The sequence below is a fragment of the Raphanus sativus genome, unplaced genomic scaffold, assembly GCF_000801105.2.
Source record: "Raphanus sativus cultivar WK10039 unplaced genomic scaffold, ASM80110v3 Scaffold0477, whole genome shotgun sequence".
Lineage (NCBI taxonomy): Eukaryota > Viridiplantae > Streptophyta > Magnoliopsida > Brassicales > Brassicaceae > Raphanus > Raphanus sativus.
Window position 1 is genome coordinate 25,497 of NW_026615795.1, and position 12,696 is coordinate 38,192.

General features: G+C 38.7%; 2 protein-coding genes and 1 non-coding gene across 3 annotated transcripts; 2 read left to right on the forward strand and 1 right to left on the reverse strand.

Annotated features, from left to right (window-relative positions):
• Positions 1-2,273: 2,273 nt before the first annotated feature.
• LOC130502267 (uncharacterized) lies at positions 2,274-4,641 on the forward strand. Its single transcript, XM_056997042.1, has 2 exons — positions 2,274-2,516; positions 2,892-4,641. The coding sequence occupies exons 1-2, from the start codon at positions 2,375-2,377 to the stop codon at positions 3,263-3,265; spliced, it is 516 nt and encodes a 171-aa protein (XP_056853022.1). The 5' UTR covers positions 2,274-2,374; the 3' UTR covers positions 3,266-4,641.
• A 5,346-nt stretch (positions 4,642-9,987) lies between these two features.
• On the forward strand, positions 9,988-11,136 carry LOC130502268 (protein ROH1-like). The gene has a single exon (XM_056997043.1). The coding sequence runs from the start codon at positions 9,994-9,996 to the stop codon at positions 11,134-11,136; it is 1,143 nt and encodes a 380-aa protein (XP_056853023.1). The 5' UTR covers positions 9,988-9,993.
• Positions 11,137-11,213: 77 nt separating this feature from the next.
• Positions 11,214-11,314, reverse strand: LOC130502269 (U6 spliceosomal RNA). The gene has a single exon (XR_008940195.1). It is a non-coding gene; the product is annotated as a U6 spliceosomal RNA (small nuclear RNA).
• Positions 11,315-12,696: the final 1,382 nt, after the last annotated feature.

Here is a 12,696-nt window from a genome sequence, read left to right on the forward strand (position 1 = left end):
GTACTTCCTTTGCGAAGTGCTGGACGAAATTTCGATTTTTTTGTATAGCGCGCTATGGTATCCTAGTCGGATGTAAGAGGATCTTGTGAAAATATCTGACTACGAATTTGTTTAAGTGAAAAGTTTTTGTATTTGCCCGTCGGGGCCAATCGACGGGTTTGTTTTTGTTTTTAAAGTCGCAGACGGACTATTTTGTTTAAAGTCGCGGATTGACTATTTTGTTTAAAGTCGCGGATGGACTATTTTGTTTAAAGTCGTGGATGGACTATTTTGACGGATGATATGAACTAAATATCTTCAGTTAAAATTGAGACATTTCGCGTTTTCTTGAGGATACATTTTTTGTTTTTCCGAAATGTTTATGTGTTAGGAATCGACAAATCGAGAAAGTGAATTTTATTGAAAAAGTTTCGAAAATTTCGAATACAAATGCGTTTTTTTTTTGTTTTTTGTTTTGTGTGGAAGTATACGAGTATACGCACCCACTCCCCCCCTCTCTCTTTTTTGGCGAGGGGGATAGCTGAACTCGCAGGGTTTCGACGGGCTGTGTACGTACCTTTTTCGATGATCAAGTCATCTCGTAGTTCTGTTTATGCCGCGAGTGTGTTTACTCGTCGGTTGGTTTTTCGTCGACCGCTTTAGTTGCGGGGTCGACGTTCACCTCGGGATTTTTCTCTTCCCGCTGAGTTGTGACGTTGTCTTCGGAGTTGGGGATGGATCCGATCTTCGTATCTGCTTCCGCGGGAGATGTCTCTGTGCCCTTCGTCTGGGCATCCTCGGCGGAAGGCTGAGTTCGCTTGCGTTTAACCGTAGAGGTCGTCGTGATCTGTCTCAACTTATGCTCCGCTATGAAATAAAGTCGCGACTGTTTTTGACAACCCTAGATTGCGGCGATTCCAGTCTTGGTTGGGAATTTGACGCCCAAGTGATAAGTCGAGGGAACGGCCTTCATGGCTCTGTGCCGTGTGCGTGGCTCGGTCGCTATAGCGACCGAGCTGTAATCGTATCTCGGTCGCAATAGCGACCGAGCTTGGTTTCGTGATCCGTTCGCTATAGCAACCGAGCTCTCGTTCGTGACCCGATTGCCATCGCGATCGGGTTTATGCCGTGGTCTGAGGTCCGTTATCCAAGTGTTTGAACCTATCGCAAAGCTACGATTCTCTTCGGACGCTTGTTTGCGGAGGTTTGGTCCTTTGATAACAAAGTTCCGTTTGATTTTAAGAAATCGTTACTTTCTTAAGTCATTGATTTTTTAAGTCGTTGGTTAAGAAATCGTCGTTTTAAAGAATTGTTGTCTTAAAACAAGATTTTTCCGCAAATTCTTTCGTACAGGTTTTTCTTTTCCGAAAAACCGTAGAAAATTCTTAAGTAAATAATTTTTAAATGGAAATTTGGGATGCCAACTTTGCCCTATCCGATTTCGACCCCAACACTATTCCATATGAAACAGTGTTGATCGTCTTGCGAGTGAAGTAGTTAATGGGTAAGTTATGAGTTTCACCCAGATCGCTTCTGTTAGGAGAACATTAAAAGGAGGATACTCCACCCATCTATCCATGCCATACCCCAGTTATCAGAGGTCCAAAAACTTTACTTCAGTACTGTTTGAATGTCTTTTCAAATACAAAACTGACTTGAAACCTTTCCTTTGTTAGAGCTATCCCCCAACTCGATCATCGATCTTCTAAATTTTTGGCATCTTTATCAACATCCTTGCAATGTTTAGACATTCTGGATTCAGCAAACTCTGACCCCCTCTTTGCATCGCATAATATGCCTCCTCATCTTTTGGAATAATCACTGGAACATCTTCGTCAAGTGACATTCCTCACAACGTGTTAGATAAGTTGATATTAAGCTCTTCGATTGCTATTAACACTTTGAATATGCATGTTTTCCTATTGTAGATTTGAAGGAAAAAATATTTTTTTAGATCTTTGATAACTTTGAAATATTTTTTGAATATTTTCAAATTGGTCAATTGAATGGCAAGGATATTTCTTTTCATGAGTTTGTTTTACTTCTATTGGCTGAAAGAATATCACGCTTAGAAGAAAAATTTATCCCACTGACAAAAAAATAAAGTATCTATTTTTATTTTATAATAATTATATTATATTATTAATTTAGTTTATGTTTTTGTTATAATATTTTCTGAAACCAGATAAAATAAATAAAAAATATCCATAAACCTGAAATATCGAGATAATAAATATAAACATAAATGGGTAAAACGCAAAAATATTAACGATATTTTCTCTCTCTGGCGGCAATGCTTTAGGCAATCTAGGATTTTCGCATGTTTGCCCGACGATGGGAACCTGGGATTGGAGAGGCGTTTTAGGCTGGAGAATATACGGATTATGGAGATACAATGAGGAGATTTGGCTGGAATTCTCAAGAGATTGAAGCAATTTTAGGAAAGAAGATCTTTGGGGTGTTTGGGTATTATGGATCTACAGAGGAGCGTATCGCGATGGCAATCATCATTAACAAGAAATCGAAGGAATATCAAGGTATTATCTCTTATTACTCATCTTTCACGGTGATTGGAAGGGTTCTTTTGCAATCTGGAATGATCCTTTTTCGATTTGGAAGGATTATTTATCGATTTGGAAGTTTTGGGGGCATGGAGTGGATGGATTGGGTATCTTTTCGGAAAGGATAGATTACGGATATCCTTGTTGTGTGATTTTGCATTTGATTTCATCATCAATGATAAGTTGAGTTTAATTGAGGAAGATCTTGAGAGCGATACTAGAGATCATTGGGAGCAGTATAAAAGTACTATTTAGACTCATCGTTGTTGTATCATTTTCTTAAGTTTCATTACACTTACATACATTCGAGATTACGGTCTCAGTTTCTCTTTGTTCATCATCATGACGCAGGGTCAGTTACTGGGTATCAATGGGAAATGAGGAACGGCGAGCGTACTCGCAAAAGGCTTAAGATTATTGTAGCTCACTTTGACAACTCGGCGCTAATCAAAACCTATTCCAAAATCTTGATTGGAAGATGCATGAACCCCGAGGAGCAAGATATGAAGGCATTGCTCACAAACCTTCTGAAGATTTGGAAACTGGAGGAACGGATCATTGGTAGTGATTTGGGACTTGGCAAATTTCAATTTGACTTTGAGAAGGAGGAGGAAATTGATGCGGTCCTGAGATTGCAACATTTCTACTTTGACTGTTGGATGCTCTCTTTGGCAAGATGGCAACCTAAGAAGTTACAGCTCTATCCGTCGGAGATCACTTTCTGAGTAAGAGTGCTTGGAGTTACATTGGAGTTTAGGAAGGGTCCTACATTCGATAGTAGTAGTGACGCTATTGGGAGGACGGTCACAGTAGACGTGGACCATTCTCGGGTTCAAGTGGTTGTGGATGCCTTTAAGGAGTTGTGCTTCGAAACCACAGTGGACTTCAAAGGTGGGGAGTTCTATGATGGTAAGGAAGTAATGATTTCATTACGATATGAAAAGTTATTTGGCTACTTTCCGCTTTCCTCTAGTCTCTGCCATAAGGAGGAAAGATGCCCACTAGGCAAGAAGGCCACACAGAAGAATTCAGAGAGGAAGCGAGGAATTAGGGAGAATAATGGTGGATGGTATGATGGGGGAAACTATGATGATCGAGCCAGGAGTTACAAAGGTTTGGTCATTAACGGTGATGGGAGGCAATAGACGAGAGAAGGAGAGGGTCGAGAATACTACGGGAAGGGTAAAGGTAAGATGGTTGAGGACACTGATTCTCAATGGGTAAAGGTGGCAGAGAGAGGAAGTAAGAGATCGGTTGCACACAGGAGAAAGTATAGAGGAGATAGTGATGTTTCGCGCCAAATGGTTAATCGCAGAGAGGGAGAACGTTTTGGTGATCAGGAAGGGCCTGAGAGATCCGTTCCTGGATTGATTCGAGATCAAAACTCCCTGAGTGACTTACGAGTGGAAGCTAAAGAGGAGGGGGAGATCTCGACTGCAGGGGAGAGTCTTTTGCCACTTCCTTCACAAGAATTTCAAGAACAACTAACCAGAACTCAGGCGACTGGATCAGAAGTGATCTCGGATCCTTTAGATACGGGGAGCATTGCTGTAAGTAACAAGATGAGGGCAGCCAATGCACTCGTCTTCCCTCGTAAGTGTGCTGCAGCAAAGATAAGCAAACGCCATGGAGATAACAACAAACCACCGGAGAGTAAGGGCACTTCAAACCTTATGTCGGGCCATCAATAAGCTTGATTTATGGATCAAGTTTTCATAGTAGTGAGTTCAACCAAGCAGGAGTTGGGTCCTGGTTTGGAGCTTTTATTTATTTCAATAAGCTCAGTGAGCATAAGTTCTTTATTTTGGGTAAAGTTTTATCGGGACGGTTGAAGTTATGAAGATTGGGGAAGGAAACGAGCAGTTCCTAGCTTGTAGTTTTCATGTTTTCATTGTTATAATTAGTCTTATGAGCAATCTAGTTTGTTTTCTTGTTGAGGCTTTTATGTTTTCTGTTTTACTAAAATTGTTATGGTTGTTGGCAAGATCTAATTATAAGGTCATGCATTGGAATAAATTTTACTGTTTTTGCTTTTGGTGCTCGTGTTTTGTGGAATCGATATGTAGTTTCACCGAGGTTGGATGGATTATTCCTCTTTGTGAGGGCTGTAAGTATGAGATTGTTCTTGTGACAGTTTTATTTCATTTGTCTTGTCTTATAAACTTTGGACTTGGAATTTTCTTGGCTTTAGAAGAAGCGGTGAAAGAAGGGATACTATATTGGGTCTCATCAAACTCACTGTGGCATAGTGCTCGCCATATCGCGAGCAGGGTGTGAGATGAACCACTCACCATATAACGAGCTGGGTGCGCGACGACCCACTTGCCATATGTCTATCTGTGTGCGCGACGACCTGCTCGCCATATGCCTAGCTGGTCGATGACCAGCCATATGGCGAGCTGGGTTTGTGACGACCCGCTCGCCATATTGCGAGCTGGTGTGCGATGACATGCTCGCCATATGGGGAGATGGGTGTGCGACGACCGCTCGTTATATGGTGAGCTTGGTGTGTGATGACCCGCTCGCCATATTGCGAGTGGGTGTGCTAAGACCTGCTCGCCATATGGCGAGCTGGGTATGTGACGAACTGCTCGCCATATGGCGAGTATGGCGAGCTGGGTGTGCGATGACCCGCTCACCAAATGGCAAGTTGGGTATGCGTCGATCCGCTTGCCATATGGCGAGCTAGGTGTGTGACGACCAGCTCGCCATATGGCGAGATGGGTGTGAGACGACTCACTCGCCTATGGCGAGATGGTTGTGCGTCGACCCACTCGCCATATGGCAAGCTAGGTGTGTGACGACCCGCTCGCCATATGGCGAGTTGGTGTGCGTTGATCCGCTCTCCATATAGGGATCTGGATATGCGACGATCCGCTCGCCATATGGCGATCTGGGTTTGTATCGACCCCCATGTCATATGGCGAGCTGGGCTCGGGCTGACCCGCTCACCATTCAGTGGATTGGATAAAGGTGAAACCTTTTTGATATTCTAAGATTTCTAATCCGGTCATTTTCCAAAATTATTTCGAGGAAATTCCCTAAAAGCAACAAGCTTATAAGTTTATTCCAGAGTACCATTTTTGACCTCAACAACTCATATTTCATATTGTGAGAAAATATTTTTGAAGGTAAATGGTACTTGGACTTAGACGAAATACTCTACATGAGTTAATAAAACATTTGCTACATATGTTCCATCAAACATGCTTGACTAAATCTTTTGCTACTTGATCATCTTTTACAATCTAAACTTCTTATGAGATCCAAGTAGTATATGATTATTCTACAGATATCCGCAACTCCGAATACCCAGGGTGCTCGGATCCATATAATAAAATAGTTGATCTGAATTGGATACTCAATTTTTCTCAGATATCCGTTCTGATTCCAGGTCTTACGCAATATTTTTCTGTTCTAGGTCTTTTTGGTCTTTTTAAATTATATATAATCTATTAATTTAGGGTCCTATTTTTTATCTTCCATACAAAAGTCCATGTTAGACCATTCATGAAAAACTTAACCAACATCCTAAATTTATTCATATATGATATCTTTCTAACAAAAACAATATACATCTAAACAATAACATTCCTATAAAAGACAAATATATTCCATTATGCAATTATCTTCTGATTGTTTATCATATTTAATCTAGACCATATTTTATATATATTTCAGTAACTCATTTTAAAATTAAATAGTATTATAGCCCATTTCCTTTTAAAATTATCATATTAACTTTTTATATAAAACAAGATAAATAATAGTTTATTGGTTGCAATATCTTATGTTTAATTTTTGTAGTAAAATAAAAACACCAAACTGAAATGATATGTTAAATAAAATAATATTTTTAAATATAATATTTTTAGGTGTGCCTTCCTAAGGAGGAGGGTGGTTTGGGTTTTAAGGATATTATGAATTTCAATACGGCAATGCTTGGAAAACAACTTTGGCGTCTAATAAATAAACCGGATACTCTATTCGCTAGAGTATTCAAGGGTCGGTATTTCAGGAATGCTTCACCCCTGGAACCAATCCGTTCTTACTCCCCATCATATGGTTGGAGGAGTATCGTATCTGCTCGATCTCTGGTTAGCAAAGGACTAATTAAAAGGGTGGGAACAGGTTCATCTATCTCAGTATGGAATGACCCTTGGCTCCCAACCACTCGCCCGAGACCTGCAAACAAAAATCATCACAATTTACTTCCGGACCTCACGGTTGACTCTCTTATTACTCCAGGTTCTAGGACGTGGAACTCACAAGCCATTCGGGCCTTGGTGGATCCATTGGACGCAAAGATAATCGAAAGTATACCTCTTAGTAGGTTTTGTATAGAGGATAAGGATGGCTGGCATTTCACAAACAATGGGAAATATACGGTTAAATCAGGATATGAGGTGGAAAGGGTTTACCCTGACAAAGAAAAACAACCAGTTTTCTATGGACCGACAGTAGATGCTTTGAAAGCTTTTTGTTGGCAGGTTAAGTGTCCACCAAAAATTAAGCACTTTCTTTGGCAAATTGTATCAGGGTGTGTTGCGGTCAAGAAGAATTTAAAAACCCGAGGTATGAAAGGGGAAATTAATTGCGATAGATGTGGGAGTGTGGAGGAATCTTTGAATCATGTTTTCTTTGAATGTCCTCCAGCGCGGCAAATATGGGCATTGTCAACAATACCAACAAATCCAAATGTTTTCCCATCGGAATCATTGTTTGTTAACATGGATCACTTATTCTGGAGAGTTTTACCCAAGATGAATGATCATCAGTTTGCATGGATCCTATGGTATATTTGGAAAGCAAGGAACAACAAGGTTTTTAGTAACCTGGATATTGATCCCATGGATACACTAAAGTTGGCAGAAACGGAATCTACTATGTGGGCTGCGGCACAAGATTTGACTATCCGACAATCCATACTACCACAAGTGCATCAGCCTCCCTCAATCCCAGGGAGATGGTGCTTCACAGATGGCTCGTGGAAGGATAAGGATTCATTCTCGGGACAAGGTTGGTTTAGTACTCTGGAAGGATATGAGGGTTTAATGGGGGCACGAAATGTTCGGGCAAGTATGTCTCCCCTTCACTCGGAGGTGGAAGCATTGATTTGGGCAATGGAATGTATGAGGAATTTACGACAGTATCAGGTTACGTTTGCAACGGATTGTTCTCAATTGGTGAAGATGGTTTCGGAACCAGAAGAGTGGCCGGCGTTTGCAAGTTATCTGGCGGATATCAGGAGTTTACAAAGTAGTTTCCATAGCTCACAGCTCATTCATGTACCAAGGACGGCAAATTCAAAGGCGGATCGTTTAGCACGCAGTGCCAGACAACAATCGTCTTTTGTCATTCACATGGATGCAGAGCTACCAGTTTGGTGTACAGAGTCAATATGAGTCTGTATGTTTGACGACAAAAAAAAAAAAAAATAATTTAATTTTTCACATAAAAATATTTTGAGAATATTTTCTTTTAATTTAGTCACATACAAACATCTTGAGAATAAAAATTTCTAAACAAAAAATATTAGTAAAATTTTTATTAACTCATATAAAACTAACTATTAAAATTAAACTATTAATATAATGTTGCATTTTTAAATACATAAACAAACATACTACGTTAATATATGATTTGTATAATTTCATCAAAAACAATTTCAAACAAATTAAAAATTTTCAAAATAAGATTATATACACAAAATTGATATTAAATATATATATATATATATATCTTCACGGACGTTCGGGTTCACCAGCAAATAAAAAACATTTTACCAGTCTTCCAGATCTTACAGTCGATCACCTCATTGATTCAGCTTCGCGACAGGCAATTCGGGTTTTAATGGACCCCCAGGATGTCAACATAATAAAAAGCATACCACTGAGTAGGACTTTTTGTGTGGGTAGGGATGGATGACATTTTATTTAAAATGGAAAATATACAGTTAGATCTGGTTACCAAGTAGAACGGATTTATCCAGACAAGGAAAAACCTTCAATAGTACTTGGACCTACAGTTGATTTACTTAAGTCGTACTGCAGGAAAATTCGATGTCCACCAAAGATTAAACACTTTTTGTGGCAGTTGGTGTCCGGGCATATAGCAGTGAGGAAAAATTTACAAGCAAGAGAGCTATCATGGGATTTATGTTGTGAAAGATGTGGAGCTCTAGAGGAATCAATAAATCATGTATTGATTTTTTGAATGCCTTCCAATGAGTCAGGTTTGGGCTTTATCACTGATTCCATCCAACCCAACTAATTTCCCCACCGGTTCACTATTCACAAATATTGATCATCTATTATGGAGGATTTTACCGAAAATGGATGACCATCAATATGCATGGATTCTTTGGTACATTTAGAAAGGGAAGAATAATAAGGTTTTCAATAATCTGGATATAGATTCTAGGGAGATGCTCAAACTGGCGGAAACAGAATCAAAGCTTTGGGCAGAAGCACAAGTGGCAACAACACAAACGGTAACTCGTCAAGTCGACGGACCGAACTTACCATGAATCTTAGGGCGTTGGTGTTTTACAGATAGTTCTTGGAAAAAAATGAGATTTTTTTCAGAACAAGGGTGGTATACTAGTTTAAAAGGTTTTGATTGTCTAATGGGAATAAGAAATGTCAGGGCTAGTTTTTTTCCTCTTCACTCGGAGGTAGAAGCGTTACTTTGAGCAATGGAATGTACGAGAAATTTGTGATAATTTGGAATCACGTTTGCAACAGATTATTTTCAATTGGTGAAGATGGTTTCAAAACCAGAAGAATAATCTGCTTTTGTAAGTTATTTGAAAGATATCAAAACCTTGCAATAAATTTTTATCAGCTAAGAGATCATTCATGTACCACGAACGTAGAATCTGAAGATGGATAGTCTAGCACGCAGTGTTAAAAAACAATTGACTTTTGTCGTTTATATGGATGCAGAACTACCAATGTGGTTTATAGAATCAGTTCGAGTCTGTATAATTGATGACGAAAAATATATATAAACATAAATGCGATTGAATTTTTTTAATTAAAATAATTTTGATAATTATTTTAAGAGAAAATACCTATTTTAGAAAACATTTCAAACACTATATAAATATTAAAAGATAAAAAAAAATTATGGTAAAATAAAAAAATACTCGAATCAATGCTAATTACTGATAAATTATTAACCAAAATTAGTTTTAGAAACCATTTACATCCCACATTTATCTACGAATATGTATACCTCTTTTAATTGTAGCCGATAAATTGTAACTAAAGGTTTCTAAAACAAAGGTGAAACTGAACTTACTAGAAATAGGAGAAAGAATTAAAAACTGTTCGCTCTGCTCCTTATAATATAATTTTCCCTTCTTTCTTGATTCCCATCACTTTTTTTTTAATTATTCCTAGAAGACAAAGAAGATTTTTTCCTGGAACGAACTCTTATAGTTTCGAAGATGCCAGAGACTGATTTATCGTTTGGAAGGTCGTTACTAAGTTTGCGTCGGGACCAAGTGCACTTAATGGATCCAACCGAACCTATGAGCATGGAGGTGGAATTAGATTCTTTTCAGAGACAAGTTGCTGAGAAATTTATTGACCTCAACGCCTCTGCGAATGACGATGAGCTCCTCTCACTTGAATGGATAGGAAAACTTCTTGATTCGTTTCTTTGTTGCCAAGAAGAATTTCGAGTTATAATATTCAACCACAAGTCTCAGCTTCTCAAACAGCCAATGGACCGTTTAATAGAAGATTACTTCGAGAGGAGCGTCAAAGCTCTTGACGTATGCAATGCGATTCGTGATGGGATTGAGTTGATCGGGCAATGGCAGAAACTAATTGAAATCATAATATGCGCTTTGGACGCGAGCCATGGACAGCTCGGTGAAGGGGAAATACACCGTGCTAAGAAAGCTTTGATTGATTTAGCCATTGGGATGCTAGATGAGAAAGATTCTTCTAACTCATTGGCCCAGCGTAACCGTTCTTTCACACGTAACAAGGACAATAATCAACACATTGGCTATTTAAGGTCACTTTCTTGGAGCGTGTCCCGGTCTTGGTCAGCCGCAAAGCAGTTACAAGGAATAGGAAATAACTTGGCCACACCTCGAGCTAGCGATGTCATGGCTACTAATGGTTTAGCCCTAACAGTATACACAATGACATCAATATTGTTGTTTGTTATGTGGGTTCTTGTGGCCGCTATACCTTGCCAAGACCGTGGTTTACAAGTGCATTTTTACTTCCCAAGGCATTTCCAATGGGCAGTACCAGTGATGTCCTTGCACGATAAAATCATGGATGAATCAAAGAAAAGAGATAAAAAGAAGGCATGTGGATTGCTTAAAGAGATTAATCTAATGGAGAAAAACTCGAAAATGTTAAGTGAACTGATTGATTCAGATAACTTCTCATTAACTGATGATAATGGGTTAGAAGTGAAGGAGAGAGTGGAAGAGTTGATGCAAGTACGTGAATCTGTGAAAGAGGGTTTGGATCCATTCGAAAGGAAAGTTAGAGACGTTTTCCACAGGATTGTTCGTAGCCGCACTGAGGCTCTTGATTCCCCTGGAAAGGTTCATGATCAAGAATAGGAAAACTTGTAACATGGTTTTCTATGGACGTTTCAGATTCAGTTGTGAGGAAAATATGGAAAATACTGGATAAAGGGAAAAATAGTATCTTGTTTTTTTTGTTGCGTATCATCCCTATAAAGAAAGGTGCTAATCTTCTATGTGTCGTTTTTATTTTATCAAATGTCCTGAGAGAGACAATAATATCTTCTTTCGATGTTGTATTTAGTTCTTATGATCATGTCCACCTCTGTAGACTAAGAGACGTTGATATTACTCGGCAAGACTACCCCGGACACCTAGAACTCTCTTTTCAAAGCATCAGTGGTGATCATCATGAATTTTAGGTTCATCTCTTAGGAATCGGGTTATCATCTTCTAGATTATACATAATTTATTTCATTCCAAAAGGCATACTCTATATCTTATCATTGTTTTGTGATTTTAATCATGTAATTTTTGGTTCAAATTGATGATTTATACATTCAGCAAGTATTTTTTTTTTATAGTTTTAATAGTTTTTCTTCAAGTTAGTTGTGCTTTCAATTGTTACTTTACGATCTAAGGTTAAGGGTGTGTCTTAACTTTCATATTTCTATGCTTTTCACTGCAAAGCTGCTGCAGCGCTTCGACCATCAAGATATGTGTTTTGTATGTTTCAGGTGTTAACTGCAAGTATAGCAGCATCTTGAATTGAGGTTTTTCAATTCTATCTGATAAATCTGAAAACAATCCGGTTAGTGAAGAAGCTTCAAGTGTAACACGAAAAGATGATTTGAGATGGTAGATGAAGCCGATGAGCTATCTGTTGCAAGAAACAAAAATTTTGCTGATATAAAGGTATGAAGGGTAAGAGACGCCACCTCTTTTTTGTTTATTGCTTTCCTGAATTTCGTGGCTCTTCTCATTGTTATGTATGCATGAAATATTCTACACAACATAGGTCATTTCATATCCCTAGAATTTCTTTTTCTCAGGAGAGGAACTAAAATAGATGGCTGCCAGAGATGTGGCTCATTGGAACTTTCACGCTAAAGAACTCTCCCGTTTAATAAGTGGGTTGGGTGTTTCATCTTTCGGTGAGCTGAAAACACTTAGCAATACACAGAAGATGACCCAACGTTCAGTTTCCATGGCAGGTGCTTCAGTTCTCTGTTCTATATGTTCTTAGATCACTGGTGTTAGGAGTTTTGAGGCTCCTAAGTCAAATAATAGTAGAGTAGAAGTAAGTTGTCGAACCAGTTCTGAGGGACTCAAAGCAGTGAGAATGCAAGTATTTGCCTAATCTAAGTGCAGCCAGTGATTTGATGGTTTTTAAACTAAAACTAAAATGCAAGTAACAGAAATGATACTTTTAATCTATTGGAAAGGAGAACTCATGGGTATATGGATTTAGACCTTGGGTGATCAGGTCTCGAACTAAGGAATATAAATGATAAATCAAACTATCAACCTTAAGCCTAGACACAATTCTAAGCAAGCTCTATGTCAAGATGAATGCTCATTTGCTAACATGTCTCAAACATCAAATGTCTTTGGTTGAATAACATGCAAGCAATCATTACTAACAAGTCTATTAGC

Excerpts from the sequence above, each read along its gene's own strand:
- LOC130502268 (XM_056997043.1), top strand. The coding sequence starts at position 9,994 with ATGCCAGAGACTGATTTATCGTTTGGAAGGTCGTTACTAAGTTTGCGT.
- LOC130502267 (XM_056997042.1), top strand. The coding sequence starts at position 2,375 with ATGAGGAGATTTGGCTGGAATTCTCAAGAGATTGAAGCAATTTTAGGA. Across the intron at positions 2,517-2,891 it reads GAAATCGAAGGAATATCAAG|GGTCAGTTACTGGGTATCAA; the intron begins GTATTATCTCTT and ends ATCATGACGCAG.